Raw genomic sequence first — 19,447 nt, 5'->3', positions numbered from 1 at the left:
GGACTTTTTTTAATTAGAAATCTTTTCAATGAGCTTTTCAACTTTTCAATTAAACGTTAAAGGGAAAGTATAAAATTAAGAGAAAGTTTACCTGAGAAGAATCCGACACCAGAACTTCATGCATTTTCACAAGCCCATAGTCTTCCAAAGCGATGGTATAAGAAAGCTCTGCTATTCTGTTACTTGACCTATAAATAGCATCAGACATTATTTTAATAAAGACTGTCCTAAAAATATAAAAGGTTAATTATAAGATGACATGTAAAACAGCAAAGTTAAAATGTTGAAAGGTTTCATGTAAGAGACTTTTTGAAAGCAGTTGCCTAACCAAAAGCCTTAGCATGTTCTCTCATATATATTTTTAATTTAAAGATGAGTTTACAGATCTACAATAGGTTTATGACTCATGACAGTTTCAGTAGTAGTTAAAAGCTTTCTGCTCTAAAAGACGTGCTTGTAATTGGGACCCTATTTAACTAATAGCTTACAATAGTAAACGCATGTTTGTAACGAGAACGTTTCAGAAGTTTTACCTGGTCTTATATCTAACAAGCAGTACCGTTGATAGCATTTTGCTGCTGAATTCATTCTGAGATATTCAATGAAATTCATCAGTCCTACTTTTTTAAAGGGTGTTAAACATCTTTAAAAACTATCCACAACTTTTATTATGGATTATTTGTCTAGATTAGTTAACCATAACATAGTAAATCACTTCAGATATCATTTGTGCTAAGCCATCCACGGATCCCTAAAAACACATTTCTAGAAGCTTCAGAACAGAAGACTGACAACTTTAAACCAGTTAGTCTCTTATGGTAAATATCTGTTTTAGTACAGCAGTAAAGAGTCCAGTTAAGAGTGAAATATTTTTCAAATCTGTGTTCTAGAAACAGTTGCACTGTTTTAGTAGAACAGTTTGTCCCCAAATGTCCTATCTCTGCAAACATGGACAAAATGCAGTAGAACAAAGGTAATTTTCTGCTTAGAAAGATATTAAGAGAAAGAATACACACAGAAATCACGCAGCTGAGAGTTACTACTACTCTAATGTGAAAGCACACTGTAGAATAGATCTGTAATAGGTCAGAAGCAACACTATGGTTTCAGCTACAACTGCACACTGATGTAAAGACAACTACTCAATCATTTAAAGCCTGCAAGCTATAGCATCAGATATCAAGTAGTTTGCAACAAAAGGTTGCAGAAATTGCTGTGACTTTGACTTCCATGTAATTTTTCTGTCCCAGCAGGTATAAAAGGAATTAGAGCACGACCATTTTTATTACATCAACTAATAGAAGACACTAAAATATTTTTAGAGGACTGCAATCTTCTACATTGTTATTTCAGAGATAAAAATGACTAAATTTGTACCATACATAAATTAAGATAAATTACTGCATAAATTTCTTAATACCTTCTATTTTGTACCGATAAAAAAAATAAAATTCAAGGCAAGACCATTCAGAAATAGGAGTTATTGAAAGCCAGTTTAACATATTAGTGTATAAAGAATGTTAGCCCAAAAAGAGCAAAGCTAAAAATGTATCAGCATAGCAAAATGCGTAAAGCTAATTATATTTGAGAATGCCATCTAGTGGTTATTAAATTTTGTGCAAATACAGGTCTCATTTTAACAGTAACTCTTCCTCTTTAGAGAAGCAAAGTTTAACATCTAGTGAAATCATAAAGCATGACTCTTCACAGGATTAGGCCATGTTATCTTCCACATAATAAAAATTCTAGCAAAGTCAATATTCTACTTAGGAGAGAGGGAATGTATCAGTTTGTGTCAGTCCCCTGATTTTTGCTTCCCATCTCCCACAAAAATCTAAGTTTGATTTAATTTAAAAGCTTGCAAGTTTAAACATAATTTTCAAAATACATACTAGGGAAAAAAAAAAAAAACTAAAGCAAAAACTAAACAGGACTTCCTTCAAATGAAAGCAACCCACTTCATGAGATAATAAATTTCTATTAATTTGACAGTACAGTAGAAACGCACAATCACTATTTTGTTTTGCTATTCATTTTTGGTTTTTCATTCTCTAAAACTTCTAATACAACAGTAAGATTATTTGTAAATGTGTTTGAAATAAATATTTATGTATTGACAGAAATATCTACATTATAACTTTCAAGGGTTTTGCAAAACAACTCTTTTACACAAAAAGACTAACAGGAACCCTAGCTGTGATTTTGCTGACATGCAACTAGTCAACATTTTTTTTTTATATGCTTATTTTCAGATTCTATCAAGCAAGTTAGGAGAGTTTAAAGTAATTCCAAAATCATGAAAAATCTATACAACAAATGTCCTCATTTTGTCTGCAGCAGGGCTATCGGTGCATCTGTGTGACTGGAACACATGCCTTTCAAGAATGACTCAATTTTTCAAGTTAGAAACATTTTTCAAATCAGAGAAAAAAAAAGTAAACAGGAAGAGCTTGTCCCTTTTTCAGGAAGACAATAAACAAACAAATCTTCAAAACAAGCTACAGAGTAGGTAATTTTTGAAAAAAAACTTTTACCCTTGTGCTGCTGTGATACTGATCGTTTCATTATAGATCTGGCGCCAGCACTGTTCACCATTAGCCCCCAGGAACCGAGTTTTTTCCGAAGCCAAAACATTTGAAAGCTGAAGTCTTGCAACCCCTAGAAGCAAGTCTTTGGCTATTTTGTCCTTGTGCCACAATTCAACAAGCAGGGGTAACCTAAAACAAAAGAATGATTTTAGTGGCAACCATCAATACGGAAGAAGGACACATTCCTTTTCCTTTGGGACAAGGACATCCCCTTCTAAATGTATCTTCCCAAATCCACATTGGTCACAAGTGCCAAACAACAACATGGGCTTACTCCCTCTCATTCAGAGGGGAATGAGACCAACTCCCAGCTTTGTACCTTCTCTATCACTTTAGTCAGGTCAGCATTCCTTCTTTCGGTTATTAGAGGGGAACAATACTGCAGTGAAAATGATTGATTGAATGGAGATCTCCATTTATGAATACGTACAAATATGGTCTAGTCACTGCCACTCACAGAATTTCTCTCCTTTGCCTTTTCTTTCAAAATACCACTGTTCTGACGATTACTTTATTCCATGTCTTAATCACCTATCAACAGCTAGTGGAATTATCTCTAGATAATGTGGAATTATTGGGCCACAACCTTCAGTGTACTTAACTCTCTTAGCACCTACTGTATTTCAAAAATACCAGATAGTCAAATATTGAAAAGAAAAAAAACAAACAAAACTATCTATTTCAATAGAAATAAAAGTACTTTGTTAAAGTAATTGATCAACTTCTAATTTAAGAACATAGAGCAATAGCATCACCTGTTTTGGTAAGCAGTAATCCCTATGTGAATCAGTACTCACAGACAGGAGCAGGAGTTCTAGAATCCTTGCCTTTAAATTCAGTACCATACGAATTGGAAAAACAGTGTTAATTTTTCTGTGTCATTAATGCTTGATTTTTTTTTTTAACTAAATTCTCAAACTGAACTGAAGATCTTAACTAAAAGATTTGAACCTGTGATAAAACCAGAGATTAAAAACCTTCAATGTAATTAAAAGTAGTAAGTTGTCACCTGAAGAAGGTGTCTTGAAGCTGATGAGGTGTTGTTGCAAAATCAAATGCACAGTAGGATTGGGGAAGAAAAACTTCCATGTTCTTTCTGATTTCTACCGGCGGGTTTGTCATTATAGGTGCTGCACTACCAAAAAAGGGATAAGAGTACCTAACAAAAATAACAGAAAATATTCAAAACAACAAATATATACTTTTTTCTTATACTTGTACAACAGGAAAACCAAATCAGAAGTCTTATTGGGGTACAACTTGTCAATGGAAGTTGCATAAATATATCCAACAGTGGAATTTTGCTCTCAAATGTTCGAAAATTTTTATTTACTTTGGCACTGATCCAGTATCACCTACATTTGTTGTTAAAACTTTTTCATCAAAGAAACAATCTATGCTGACATTCAGGACCATGGGAGTTAATCCTTGTTTAATTAAAAGTTCTATTTCTCATTCTAAATAAAAAATTGTGGAGGAAAGAATACTATACTCAGAACTATATAAAAGCATTTAATTAAAAGAAGTAAATATAAATTTACTTACAACTAACACTATCTGCATGGTTTAACAAGAAGTAACTGATAACCAAGTACACTTTTACCCAGTGTCAGAACTGAAACTTGGTTATCAGAAGTCAGGTAGCTTTTCTGATATGATTTACCATGTGGCCTGATAAACAACGTTATTGGCACAACTCAGTGAATGATAAAATTACAAAGGGGAAGCCAAAAACTTTTTGAACTGGCCTTGCTATCAGAACAAAAAAAGAAAATAGAACTATATTCTTAAACTGATGCTGTCAGCTGATTAATCAATAATGCTGTATCAATTGCTGCCACTTATAAAATTCCATACTTCAACTGCTTCTGTAAATATCATTTAAAGAGTTGGTTTAGACCTGAATGAAACAATGCTCCAGGTGTGCAGTGAAAATGCAACTGATCAGAAATCCTAGCTTTGAAGCGTTTCACAATTTCTCTCTTCAATTTCTTGCCATACTCATCACTGATTGAAAAAGAAAATGTAATGTGAAACAGCAACTAACATAGTGGTGACAACTGCTCTGAACCACTGAATTCATATGTGTCATCGATAACTGATACTCTCTAACAGTAGAACTTTTGTTTGTTTTGTTTTAGGTCTTCCTTAGAGTTTAGGACCAAGAGTTCACTGATGTAGGGATGGTCTTGTTTGCTTGTTTAGCAAAAAAAAAAAAAAGAAAAAAAAAGTAAAATTGCTGTTTACTGGAAATGTAAAAAAATTAACTGAATACAGAGATGCTGACTTCAATGTTTTTATTTTTATTGATATTTCATCCTTTTAGTTCTTATTCCTCCGTATCTGTCTCTCACCTTCAGAGACTAATGCCTCACCCTCCTCCCTGCCAACATCTGCTTATGCTTCAGAAACGATCTTATACTTCTTGTTCACATTAACAGGAAGTAACATAATCAAACTAATCTCTAAGCAATTGTTCCAAACTAACAGGTGAAGCTTGCTGCTTTTGCTTCAAACACACAAAGCTCATGTATCTAAATGCTCTTCTTCCTTGTAATGTCCTAAGTCAATCTAATAACAAATACTATTTCTTCTTAATAAGGTTTGCCTCTGGTATGCAGAGACCATCCAAAAATCCCTAGCACTACCTCTCAAAATGATACTTCAGTGGTTCTTCCCTTTAAGGCTGAAGTGTGCTTCCTTTAGATTCAGTATCTCACACAAAGATACAAGTTTATCTGTAGCTTACTAAAACACAACAACTAGCTCTGTGGAGACACAGAAGCTACAGAAATCACTCCTTCAATCAGCCTGAAAGGTAGCCAGAAAGCGAGGTAACGAGTAATATTCCTTTTCCTCTAATGGCTGAATAGTGATCTGTATTGCCTGGGCTCTGATACTCAAGTGAGAGAGAATAAAAATTCCAATGCAGGCAAAGTGTTATGTATTACCTTTAATGCTACAATTCTTGAGTGATGAACTAGTTGAACACTTCAAAATGTTTGGCTACTTAAAAGCAGCTATGTGAAGATAAAAAGCATCAGGCAGCATGTTGCTGCGAATGTCAAGTTCAAATTAGGTGGGTTTTGTATTGAAGAATGCTATTATTGCCAAGAATAAGATCAACCAAAATAAATCATACCTTAAAATGCAATTTACTGGAAACCCAGCTTCCAGACCATGTACACTTCGTAAATCTATTGAAAAGCAAAAATGGTGAGAGGCTGCTGGAATGACAATTTTCTGTGCTGAAGCAGGCTCAGAAGAACTTGATGCACCCACAGGGTTGGACTGAGATACAGCTGCTGGAGCACTGTCAGCTAAAAACACAATAAAGAGATTTGTGCATGTGTTTTTACGATTTTTTTTAATAATATATTACAGATGTGCCTCACATTTTAAATGCAAGTATATACAAGATGGTTACCTAAAGACTTCTATTCCTTCTAATATAAGTTAATACTAAATATGAAAGATATTCATTCCACCTGTATATTGCTGCTTTAAACAACAACAAAAAAAACTTTACAGAAGACTATTTTTCTCATTATCTTTTATTTTTAAAGCTATGTAAATATCTATTGTTGGAAAAAAATTATATAAACATCTAAAATATTCAGTTCTGCAAAGGAATGCTGCAGGATTTTAGTCTTCCATTTCAACAGTTTGTTTAACTGTTCCTAGACGACTTGAGTGCACGCAGAAGAAGCTGGCTTCCAGAAAATAATTTGTACTAACTTAGTTTGCTTTGAATTAACCTCTTTTACTTGAGCCTGGAAAGACAGAGCACCAAGTCAATTACACTACCTCAAGTGAGGATGCTGCGATTTCTGTTCCAAAGCTGAAGGTTAACTATTGAAAGAAAAACTGAAACTCTATAGCTAGATCTGTAAACAGCACATCTGTTTATCAAAACCACTTATTGCTATAGCCATTTTATAAGCAGGAAACAGAAGCTACAGTGAGAGTAAGCAGCCTGTTCAATTGCATCAAGTTAGTCAGAGAAGTCATCCAACCTTCTCAAGCCCTTATGCTGGTGCCTAAACCTCCAATTGTGCCTTCAAAGAACAAAAGGTCAAACTAAGTTTTACAGACAAGGTCTCTGAAAGGCAGCCTCCAAAACTGTTTAAGACTGTAAAGCACAGAGGCAAAAAAACCTGTCAGAGAAACACTCCATTGTCTTTTATAACTGCTAGCTGTTCTAATGGTCTTTCTTCATAGTCATCTCATGTGTTTCAGCTATTATCATTAAAAAAAATACACTGTTGCTAGTATTGGCAATTCAGTTTTTCTGATGGTGAAAAAAAAACCCCACTCCATAAACTAACAGTAAAAATATTTAAAAATGAAAAATTACTTCAGTATCATCTAGTCAGCATAACATAGGAATTAATTTAAATAATTTTAATTTTTACCTGAAATGGCTGAATGTCACTGAATTGCTTTGTGTAATTCAATGGCTGGATAGAAATTTAAGACATATGAATACAAAACTGCAAGCAGTCTACAGTTAAAAATGAATCTAAGCTATCTGAATCTATTCAAATTCCATTCAACATACTAATTTTGAAAAAAATATTTTGCATTACTTTGCAGCTCTGACAGTAAAGGTGACTTTGCTCTGCTTTGGGATTTGCAAACTGGTAGCTCTTCAGAGTACTGTTTGTTAACTTCTTTGCAAGGCTCAGCCACCAGCCCTGAAAGATAATTGTGAAATGATAATGTTTTTCATCTTGCTAAGGCATAGAGAGCTACTAAAACAAAACAAAAATCAAAAAGCAAGAGATTCAAATTTATTGCTGCGATCATAACATTTTTTCTTTATATGTTCTTGATATGTTTCATATAAAGGGCTTAATCCTTGCTTACATAAGGGCTATTCTGATTAAATGAAATTTGTCTGAATTAGGAGACAATCTGTGGGAGCAAGTCTTAAGATACAGATTTTTCTTTACAGAACTGGTCCTATATAGGACCAATCTCAAAAAAACAGTAATAGAAGTAAAATTAGAAAATAACCATTCAACTTTCTTTGCTAAACCTTACTGAAGATAAAGCTAACAAATACATTCTCTCCTCAGAGCTTTACTCTTTGATTATAGTATTTCTTCCCTTTCATCTTCGTTACTCCTCATCTTCCCTGGCCGACCTGGCCCTTCAGTTAACATCAAACAAGCAAAAGCCTTAGAATAGCTCTGTGGGTTATCAACTCCCTGTGTCCTACAACGGGATTAACGTTAAAACAAAGAACAGAAAACCCCCACCTGCTTGTCTTTGTCCAGGAATTTACACAGTACAAATGTTTTTGTATTCATAATTGATTATGCCACCTCCTACAGAAAGGCCCTTAAAAACTTTCATCTTGCACTTAAAAATCCTGCATTTCCTCTACCTTCCTACTTAATAAATCTGAATGCTGGATCATTTCATCTTTTCTTCAGACAAATCATTTTCTTCATGATTTTGTACTGAACCTCCCCATTCTCAAATTCAGAAAATTCAAAACACTTCTGGTATTATATTTCAAGCTGCTGACCATCCATGTCACTTTGTTATCTATGCAGTCTGGCTCTTCCAATTGTTTTAAATAACTACGACATTCAAAATACATTACTTGCTCTCCCACTGTTAATTTTTCCACATACATAGTTCTTACTTGCCTAAAACACACGTCTGTGATTCAAGATTGAACTTTTGTAACTAGGGGGAAAAGTATATGCCACATACCGGTTTTATTTAGTTTTATGCCTTTGTCAGACTTAAGACTTTCCATTTCACTTTCTGTTGCTTCATCTTCTGTCGGAGAAGACTGGTCGGTATGAGAGGGGACATTCTGGCATCTCTGCTCCAAGCCCTCTGTTTTTCTTCTAGTAGGTGAAAGAACTTTGTTCTGTTGGTGTTCAGGTTCAGTTGGAGCATTTAAGGGGACGAAAGGCTGAATGAAATAATATGGTTTTCTTATTGATCATCTCTTGTATTGAAAAACTTTGTCTACAACATTTTTATAGTTTGAGATTCTTTTTGAGATTATTTTTCTGGCACAGATAAAAATGAGGAAGCGAAAGGATGATTCATATAATGCAACTCATTCCTTCAGAGTTTTCTTTACATATTTAAGTGACAAATATGATTTAGAAATATATTTATGTATTTTTAAATGAAACTGTGCAACAGTATCTAAACCAAAAATAAATGTGAGCCATACCTGGGCACATAAGCTTTCCTTTTGCAGAACTATAGACACTCCAACAGTAGGAGCCATGTCCAAAGGCAACTGCGGCAGTTTTTGTTTAGCTCTATTTGGCGGAACAAGGATGAATGCTCCTTCTATTGCCACAGGGCGCTGATCAATCTCCACATTTCCTTTCTTCAACAGTCCAGACAGCGGTATTTCAGTGCTTCCAAGAGACTGGTCCCCACAGCAAAGATGGATCTGTATATATATATAAAAGTGCTAGAAAATAACTGGTGTGTGTATTTCCACTTGAAATGTCTGAAACTGGACCACTGCTAGAGGTAGCATAAAAATAATTATTAAAACCTGCATCCTTACCCTAATCCCTGTATGCTGAGAACAAGGGTTGGAGTAGTTAAAAAAGAGAGAGCTATGAAATTTCAATATTGAGCAGGTGGGGATTTCCCTAGGGCTAGCATAGTAGCAGATCACTGCATGCTACCTGTCAATGTTTTTTTCTGGATGACAAATTCAAATTTTTAAGTGCTTTTAAAGGACAGTATGAATTGTATATGGTATAAGCATATAATATACACCATGGCAAGATACGGAAGAAAGAAAAAAATTTGAGTTATTTGAAAGTTCAGCCTGTGTGCATATATTTAGACTTCACTTTAATAGCAAGGGTTTCAGGAAATCAGCTTTGTTCTTAATTCCAACTGTTTCCTCCATTCACAGCTTAGTATACATATTTCTCCTTGAAATGTACATGCCAATTTGATATTTCCTCAGATAAAAAAGGTCAGTTCTGCACCATTTTAGCAGATGAGATCAATTTATTCCTAATCTTTATATTTAATAGACTTTTTTAGAAGATGAAGACTTGACTGCTACAATGTTCCAGCTACCAATCTATCTAGCTACATATACCTCATTAACTTCATGAAGCCTAGTCAGAGGTCAGAGAAACAAAGCTGTAAACAAACATGTGGATCTGACCTCATGACAAATACCGTTCTGAACTATTCAAAATGAAAATGATGAAAAATAACACAGATGAAATATGTAAGTACGTAATATTTTGTATCAAGGCAACAGACTTAAAGAAAAATATTTAACATTGTGACATAAAATTATGAAACAAAGTTAAACAAAGCCTTTTTCTAAACTAGCAAACAATAACAAAGTTAAAACGGTCCATATAAGTTTAAAGCGTATAATCTAGTACGGAGAAGGCAAAAAAGAACAGTTTTTAAAAAGAGTCCAGATGCAAGACTTACATTCTATAACTATATATGTGCATTATTTATCAACTAAAAACTCTATGCTGTTCTTAGTAAAATTGTCTCATTTTGTAATGAGTTAAATATGAGCCAGAAGCAGATTACCACAGAGATTTTAAATACTACCCAAGATAAAGATAAGCAATATCCCATATCAAATATATATGGCTAGAGTTTAATTTAAAAATTAATATTTGGCAGCTAAGAAATTAAAAACAAACAAACAAAAAACAAATCCAGAACTCTCCTTTTATTCACAAACAGTGCTGATGGCAGTGAATTTGGAATCTCAGCAAGAGACTCCAGTGGCCTGAGCTGCTGCTGTGGGTAAGGTTATCACAGACAGCACAGAGCAGGACTGTGGCTTGCAGATGGTCTGAGTTCAGAGGAGGTCCCAGCGCTCAGAGCTGTCAAAGATGCTAAATTAGCCCACTGGAGGTTTCAGCAATACTTTTTGTCGTGAAGTGCAACTTTACCAGCTTGCTATAGCTGCCATATTAAAGAGACTACTTGCTCTGAGCTGAGAAACTTGCTAATAGGGTTTCCCTCATAATCAGTTTTGGTTTGCACAGGAAAAATAATTTTATATTTGGGCCAAAAATACTGTAATATTGTCTACCTTTGGAAATGGAAATTCCTTCCAGTTTCAGTATGAGGGGGGAAACTTATTTCATTTACATAATCATGTTTGAAAAGAAACAGCTTACCTGCAGTTTTGACTGTGCACAGAGATAAACTTGGAGGACATCAGTTGTGCTACGTATTCGAACTGAAGCTCTTTCTGGCTCAAAGTTTGGATTAATTAAATCAGTGAAAGGTTCATTGGTGACATCATTTCCAAGTAATGAGTAGTAGAAGAAAAATTCAGGTTGTCGTTCCGGAAGCTTCATAGTACTAGGAACTAACTAAAAGAAGGGCAAAAGAAGAATGTCTCTTTTTCGTTAATATATAGTTACAGTAACCCTTAAGCATTAGCTTGGAAATTAAAGAGCTTAAATTGATGGCAAGCTTCAGAGCAGCTGATCTCAATCACAGCCTGCAGTACATTAATAAAAAATTAATAGAAATGCTTTTATATTATTACTCAAGCTGAATAAAAATCTGACTTCGCAAACAAACTACTAACTTTCAAAATGGGTCATTTAAAATTAGCTGCAAGATGTATCGGCATCAAGGGCTGTAATAATGTCACATATTTAGTGAAGTCAGGCACTGTACGAATACTCAGAAATAAGCAGTGCCTTTACAAAATATTTGTAGTTTAAATAAACAATGCAGTTTAGACATCAATATAATCATATAATAATATAATCATATAATATTTTGTCACCTAAGTTATCAGAACAAACAGAATCAGAACTATTCCCTCCCTTAGCTATTGCAACTCTAGGTTCAATGCTAAAAATGGCACAAGCTGCCCCAGAGTGATCACAGTTAAGTTTATTTCATAAAGACCTGTAATTCTGACATAGAAAATCTAAGCACTTCCTCTGAAGAGAGAGCATCATATGCTATGAGTTTCAGATCAAATAAAATCTGACTTGACATCATGTCATACTTTCATGGTAACTTGGGCCTGCCCATAGTTTGAAATCAGATAGTGCAGAGAAACCCAACTGTATCAGTGCAGCACAGCAGAGTTGCAGCAGCTGAGGTCTCAAAGCTGAAATAGTCACATTAGCATGGGACTTCATCCATGCTGGTAAGTCTTTCCCTTAGGTAGGATATGAAGCCTACCATTACCAGAGCTTACAGCTCTGAAACGTGTTTAATTTTAGTCAAGGTTTGGCATATGTGCACCACTCTCCATTGAATACTAAGTTTTATCAACTGTGTACTTCAATTCAAGCTTTAACAGCTGGACAACTGTAGCACTTAAGCTTAACATACCTGTAACTACACTTGAAGAAACAGGGTGATTATATTTCATTGCTATATTCTAACCTTTATCTGAAAGATGGCTAAGCTTAAAACATACCTGAGATAGTGTACTTCTAGGAAAAAATCTATTTCTGCTAGAGAATTTTCCAGAAGATCTAGTGGCAAGGTTTTTTATTGCTTTACCCAATTTTAGGCCTTTGGTCATCACATACATATGGTAGTACTAGTATGTTATATACAGAAGAATGCAGTCAAATCTTAATTTCAATACCAGTTTTAATTCTAACTTTAGGCAAAGTGCTCCAGAGTAAAATTTGATGCTTTGAAGTCTTCCTCTTTCTCCCTGGAAAACAGCTGAGGTGGTGAAGTTGAGTCCTCTACAGACTTACTAATCCTGTCATTATTTTTACATTTTGAAGACTAGTTTATAAGATGAATTTTATATTGTCTGTACAGGCACCTTTTAGAGTAATGCATAATTTATAAAAGCATTACAATTTGATGTCCCAAAAGAATAATAATCTTTCACTTGTAATTTGAAATGTAGGCACTTAAATTTTTTTTTTAATTTAAAATTAATCTATATTAATTCAATAAGCAGACAAGACTATTTACTGCAGGAGACTTAAAAGATAACAAAAATTCTAAAGTAGAAACATGTCAGAATAGAAACGTAGCATAGTACTTCTTAGAAACTAAATGTAGCAATGAAACAAACCTGTTCTAGTTGTGTGGCAAATACAATAGTTACAGACAGAACAAAGTAGTCTCTACAATACTCTGCTGGTCCAATTTGATGATAGCCTTCCTCTTCATTCAGGACTGCTACAATACTTTTAGGGTCCAGTCCAGAAAGAAGGGTGGATACTAAGAAAGGAGAAGGAAAAAGAGGTTGGGGGGGAGGAAAGGAAAATAAAAATAAAGACAGAGAAGCTTAGCATGATGTACTCATGTTTCTTTGTAATCATATAAAAAAAAATTACCTTTATTTTTAATCTTCTTTTTACAAGTACAATACAAAGTTGAATGTTTAGTTCTATCACATTTCAGCATGAAAGTCTAAGCCTCTAATAATAGCTAAAAAGAAGTTTGTAAATTAATTTCAATTCAATGAGAACAGATCTGTTTTGAAGATAATGCTAGACAGAATGCTAGAATACTAGTGTGTATTTTAATTTAGTATTACAATGATTATTAAAATCTGGAACTTAATTTCATTAGACTGGATTCTAGCATGCTAGTTTCTCTGACGATGAGCGAGCATGATGTCAGCTGCTCCATGGTCACTGTCCATCTCAAAGAAGTTAGCTTGCAAAAACCTAAGGTATTTCAAGTGCTGCCTACAACCTCTAATAGATCCAGCTCTAGCATGAGGTAAAAATATGTCACTAGATAGATCCTGTAGACCGGTTGACTCATGGCGAGTTCACTGTATCAAAGACTTTACATTTGCTCATCTAGATTTGCTCATCTGTATTTCTTCATCAGAGGATAAATACAAAGCCTCTTCAAGGGAATACGCAATAATATGCAATATGCAAACCAGTTTGTACTGCCTAGCACTCAACACTTACGATTTGATACGTTTCACTAATTACTTTTGAGAGAAGCGTAGAATGGAATTCAGAAGTGGAATGAATCCCAGCAGTTAATCTAAAGGGGACCTAACCTCAAAAAAAAATATTATCAGCGTAATATGATTCAAGTATTGAACAGTTTACATTAGATGAGGAAAAAGATCATTTATTTGTTGGCCTGCTTTATAATATTCCAATACTTCATAACCTTCCAACTGCACTACTCTAGAATCACATCACTGGAAAAACATCCTATGAAGTTCTTCCTTTCTTATTTCTTTAGTTACAGAACTTTCCTGAGCCCTGAAATGTGACTAAAATGCCGCTAGAAGTAGCTATGCATCTCCAGCTCCCTCAGTCTCAAAGATTGGCTTTGATTGGCAAAGTTTGCATCTTTGTCCAGCTGAAAGTCACACAGTTGTCAAAGTGAAGCATATTTATAAGAGTTTATACCCATCATGACAAGGTACATTAGTTGGCTGTAAATTATTTGTATAGGAAGTGCTATAACAATAAAATGCTCTTTGAGCTCAAACCAATACAACATTTGCAAAAGGTGCTATATTCTTCCTGCATAAGAAACACCTTTTATAATTAAAAGACAACGATATTTTTATTCTGCTACTTACCTTTCCCTTCTCTAGGAGGTGCCTCCTTTGCTTTAAAACCATCCACCACTGCTTTTGTATCAGTTTCCAACACAACACCTACTTGTATCTCAGATTTAAATTTAGTGTACTTGTTACTAAGTAAAGGATACCATTTTGGTGTCTACATAATTAAAAACAAAAAACAGAAATAAAAACCAAACACATTTAAAAAACAAGAACAATCGTAACATAATGATATATTAAGATAATGTTATATTAATAATAATGAATATTAAAATAAATTAATGATACATTAAAGAATAAATTTGCTCTTGCCTTTCTACCATATCACATAGGAAAGTACCTCAATAGGCATTTCAAAAAATGGTTCATTTTGACTAAGCGATTAGTATATTAACAAAGATCTATATGATTCGCAGAAGAGCTGAAAATATTCTTTTCCACTGGCTTGCACATGAAACAAATCAGCAAGCAAAACATTCTATAAATTCGTAATTAAAAGAGAGAATCTTCTCTCTTCTCTGAGAGAGAACTTCTATGAGAGAGAAGTTCTCAGCTGAAAGACTGCATAGGAAACAACAAGGATCACAAATCCTTAAGGTTTACAATGCCAAAATAAGAAACCAGGGTACTAGAAAATCCAGGTATGTTTTGACCAAGTGGAACGTAAGTCTAATTCATCAAAAGCCTATGTATATTACATTGATTCCACACTGTATTAAGAGGCTAGAACATGTAGTCCATTGAAGTCACATTCAGTCATCTAGTTTGTGTTTGAAAATTGTGTTTGGCTGAAGTATAACTTATGATCACCTAAGAAATCTTCTGAAGAGGCCCATTATTAAAGACTTCCTCTTTTTTTTTTTTTTTTTTGAAAAAGCCTAAAGTCTTTATTTGACAATGGACACTCATCAGTTACCCTGATAAATTTTCCAGGTGATTAAATCATGGCAAGTAAAATGTTTCTCACAAATATTTCATTTTTCAAATTCAAAAGTGTAAGAATTTTTAAAAAATCTCCATACTTAGTTTTTTCATTCTGTAGGAAGCAGCTTAAAATATTTCATCATTTAAATAAGATGAATACAAAAGCATTTTCATTTGTCATATATATGGACATATATGTTCTTTTATAGAAAATTAAGATCTTTCTTTTTAAAAAAAAAAGAGACTGAAATACGTGATCAAATAAAAGTTAGATTTCTTCAAAGACCCCAAAATTACGTCCATTCCTTATATCAAGTTCTGTTGTACCTGTAAGAGAACTGTTGTCAAAACATCAATTACTAATATATTGAGAGCCAATAGTATACCTGTTTCTTTTCCTGGACAGCTCTTAAATCAAGTACAATATAGCCTATGTTCTCTTTAGTTGAAGTTATAGGATCCAACGCAAAACACTGGAGTTTGATAGGTGTGCGCTGCAGCCTGTAAGAATAACTCAGTTGAAATCAAAAATATAAACATAATCTCTGCAACTGCATTTAGCTCACAAAAGTAATTCACAAGTTTCAAGCATATTGACAATATAATTTTTTAAAAATTTGTTACATAACTAGTTCTAATAAGCCCGCAACTAACTTTACATCAAATTCCTAAAAATACAGCATTAAGTGAGACACAATTAACAAATCAGTAAGTTTTGTAAGAAAAAAAAAGTAGCGACAAATAAATCCATTCTAATGGATATGAAATAGTTAGAGCAATTCACATAAAATTGGAATTTCATGTGTGAGGGCATTTAAAAAGTATGACTTATGTGAAAGATTTATGTAAACATACCTAGAAACATAGACAAAGTCTTTAGAAAAATGTCAAAGTGTACCTTATGCTTTCTCATGAGGTTATGAAGTTGCCCTTTTCAACTTATTGACAAAGATATTTTCCAGTGGTTCGAGCAACAGCAGTTCTGCACAATTATTCATACACTTGCCATTGCTGAGAATGTAGCTTCCTAGTTTTGTACTTTTGCCATATTGAGCATACACAGGACAGAACCATAATACCACATCCATATTTTTAGTGAGGACCAAATAACAGATATGGAAACTAAACTCAGTTTTCCAGCTCTTCTACTTGATGTCCTTAAAAATATTTTAAGTAGGCTTTTCAGGTTTGAAGTTAACTTAATTCTATTCTGTTTCATGACACAGTATAGACAAGAAAGCTTGAATTCAGTGTTTGACTTCAGTGTAACTAATTTGCTTTCAGATTTTTTTTAAAATGAGGTAAATATACTCTTCAAATTGTTTAAACATCACTTGCTTTGCCACATACCACTTTTGTTTGTTGTGGCAACAATATGGTATGTCAGTGTACAGTTAAAAGACAGAAATCATATCTAACCAGCTGTAGAGACAAGAAAATTTATTTCCAAATCAAATTAACTTTATTTCACACTTAATTTTTAATGTTACCTGTGCTGATGAAGTGCTTTCCTATCAAGTTCCCAAGCTAATTCAGTGGCAAATTCAGGCTGATCAGTATGCTCTACAGGATCAGTAGCCAGCTGTTCACCGTCAAACTTCGCTTCAACTATTAGCATACGCTTTGGTCGTTTTGGAAAATAGCGCCCTGCAAAAATACACAGTATAATTACCACAACTTCACTGGGAAGAAAAAAAAAGAAAACAAAACAAAAAAAAAAAAGTCAGCATTACTTCATAGAAAAAACAATCACATAAAATAGTTTTAAGTTCAAAAGATGATATGGAAAATGTATGTTCTTCATATTTTAAAAATTTTCCCACTGATCAGAAGCAAGAGAGGAGAACATAACATGAAGCAAACCAGTTGTGAAACATCTAGACATAACAAAACATTAACACCTAACATGGATTTCTCATGATTAAGTCGTATCTGTTGCCTGGTTTCTTTCTTCCTCTTAATAGCGCACTAGATCAAGTAAACAGGAGACAAACAGCAAATATGAAATATCTTGGCTTTACTGAAGAGTTAACCCCACAGTTCCACATCTAGGAAAAAAAAAAAAAAAAAAAAAAAAAAAAAGCAATGTGTTTTTTCCTAACTACTTCTTGTTATTAGCAATTATTTACTACTTGACTGGAAGCATATGTCCTGGGTTCAATATGATTTCATATTTTCTTCAATAATTTAAGTGCCAAAACAAAGGGAACATACATGATGATGGTGGAAGGAGCTACACGCATTTTAGAGGACAAGATCTGACTTTAAATTAATCTTAACAACAGAACTGTTGTTAAGGTCAGAACAGTAATAGCACACACTTCAAAGAGAAAGGATTCAGCAAACATACATTTGCACACACTCACTACACCTCAGCAAGCATAATCTGCACACATACAAGATAACAAATGATTAGCTCAGTAATCAAGTCAATACTAAGAGGGGTAATGGTGGATTCCTAATAAATAACATTGGAATAATGCAAAAAATACTGGGGACAGACAGGTGATGCTCTACTCAACGTTGTAAAGCATCATCCAGTTTGGGGTAGCACTTCAAGGAAGTTGTAAATAACTGGAAAGACTCCAGAGAGACGGTGAGAGTCTAGCCCATAAGGAAGAGCTAATGATGTTGGTCTCTTTGGCCTGGAGAAGAGATGACTAATGGGATGCACGACTTCGGCCTGCATAAAGGCTTCATTCAGTGGGAACGGTCACAAGCTATTCTCCATGTCCTCTGGGAAAGGCTGCGATAAGAGATTTAAATGACAGCAAAGGAGGCTTAGGTATTAGGAAAGAGTAACTTAAGAACAGTTAGAATTTTTCAGGAAAGCAAGGATGTTTTCACCATTCTTTTAAACAATATTTTGGGCAAACTGTTCCCCAAAACAAGCTGGGCAGAGCTGATCCACGTAACCGGGAATCACCCCGGTGCAGCCGCCGCCACACACGCCGGGGACCGAGCCGACCTAGCGGCCTGCGAGCCGGGGGTGCCGCGAAACGCCCCACACCCGACCTGGCGCCGGCACTTCAGCACCACCGGCTCGTCCCGCGGTGCTGAAACGCGGCACCCTCCGCCCGCCACCTACCTTCCAGGACGGAGACCACAATCAGCAGCCGGTCGGCGGCTCTGGACACCATCTCCCCGCTCCGCCCGCTGCCGCTGCTCCGGGCCGCAAGGTGTGTGCGTGTGTGCGTGTGTGCGTGGGGGGGGAGGCGGCGGCGCCACTCGTGGCCCTTTGGCGCCGCGGAGCCTTTAAACGCCAACCGCCGCCTCCCGCCGCACTTCCGCCTAGCAACGGCGGCGACCCCGCGCGTCGCTTCCGGCCCTGGCGGCGCGGCGCCTGCGGCGCGGGCGGCGGCGGCGGCAGCGCCCCCTGGCGGTGAGGAGGGCGGTGCCCGGCGCGGCACCGCCCTCCTCGCCGCCAGGGGGCGGCGCGGCGCGGGGGGGGGGCGGTTGTGAGGGGGCGGTTGTGAGGGGGCCGCCGCCATGTTCGTGGTGGGGCGGGAGCCGGTGCGCGCAGAGAGCGGCGGCTGCGGGGGCGGCTGCGGCCTGCGGGCTCCACCTGCGGCAGGGCCGTAGTCGCTTACATAACCCCGAGCAGCAGGGGGGCAGTTTCCTGCCAGAGCCAGGAAAGGCAGTGGCTGTGTACATCAGCTCTTAATCGGCCAGTTGCCTGTTTCACCCTCCCTGAAGGGTGAATTAATCCAGAATAAGACTTGTGAGCATCGGGCGGGCGCGTAGCCTGGCGCTGCCCGCTCCGCGGCAGTGGCGGCCTGTGTGCACGCCGCTTCCGGGGCTTGGCCCCTCGTGTGGGCCGCAGGCGGCGCTTGCCTCCCACTGGCGAGGGGTGCACATCATCCCGGTGTAATCCCCGGGGGCATGGGGACGGGTGCCCCGGGGGGAGAAGACCCTGTGTTTGGCTTCTGGGAGGCATTGCTCGGTTATTCTAGTAATGTAAGTTCTCTGGAGAAATAGCGAGTGGCTGTTTGCAAACATCAAGAGACAGGAAGCCTCTTTCCTTGTGTGGTAATTTACTCTGGTTCTGAAACACCATTGAATGCATTTTCTTCTGAGTTGAATTTGTCTGAGTTCAGTCCTGGCTGCTGCTTTTTGATGTGCCTCCTCCTGTTGCACAACAGTGCACTCGACACTACAGCACTCGCCATTACTGCTGCCCTCCGGGTTCTTGAATTTTGATCATTGTGAGCTTCTGAAAACTAGGTCGTAGGTACTTGTATTGTAGGTTTTTAAGAAGGCCTGGAGGCCTGAGTAGTTTTGGCTATGGAAACAAAATGCCCACAGACGCTGACAAAAAAAGTATGATTTGCCTGGCAGCTTCTTTCATATATTCTTATATTTAAAAACCAATTTCTCTTAGTGTAATTATCTTTTTATGGGTGAT

General features: G+C 36.3%; 1 protein-coding gene across 6 annotated transcripts in view; it reads right to left on the bottom strand.

Moving 5' to 3' along the window:
• CEP120 (centrosomal protein 120) overlaps positions 1–18,311 on the bottom strand; it is a 38,136-nt gene extending 19,825 nt beyond the window's left edge. For 4 of the 6 annotated variants that reach the window (XR_009961232.1, XR_009961231.1, XM_062600201.1 and 1 more), the window contains exons 1-13: positions 18,131–18,311; positions 16,533–16,689; positions 15,429–15,543; positions 14,134–14,275; positions 12,646–12,794; positions 10,754–10,951; positions 8,794–9,021; positions 8,316–8,523; positions 7,178–7,285; positions 5,731–5,908; positions 3,598–3,747; positions 2,535–2,717; positions 92–188 (exon numbers count right to left, since the gene is read on the bottom strand). Coding sequence is in view for 4 of the 6 variants with exons in the window: in XM_062600201.1 (XP_062456185.1) it covers positions 92–188; positions 2,535–2,717; positions 3,598–3,747; positions 5,731–5,908; positions 7,178–7,285; positions 8,316–8,523; positions 8,794–9,021; positions 10,754–10,951; positions 12,646–12,794; positions 14,134–14,275; positions 15,429–15,543; positions 16,533–16,689; positions 18,131–18,182 (1,965 nt within the window). In the remaining 2 variants the exon portion in view is untranslated. Of the gene's footprint in view, positions 1–91; positions 189–2,534; positions 2,718–3,597; positions 3,748–5,730; positions 5,909–7,177; positions 7,286–8,315; positions 8,524–8,793; positions 9,022–10,753; positions 10,952–12,645; positions 12,795–14,133; positions 14,276–15,428; positions 15,544–16,532; positions 16,690–18,130 lie in introns of those variants that run through there. The other 2 variants (XM_062600202.1, XM_062600204.1) reach the window with 2 other exon arrangements.
• Positions 18,312–19,447: the final 1,136 nt, after the last annotated feature.

This window comes from Rhea pennata, chromosome Z (genome assembly GCF_028389875.1).
Source record: "Rhea pennata isolate bPtePen1 chromosome Z, bPtePen1.pri, whole genome shotgun sequence".
NCBI classification, from domain to species: Eukaryota; Metazoa; Chordata; class Aves; order Rheiformes; family Rheidae; genus Rhea; species Rhea pennata.
This window is presented reverse-complemented; position numbering and strand designations above follow the sequence as displayed.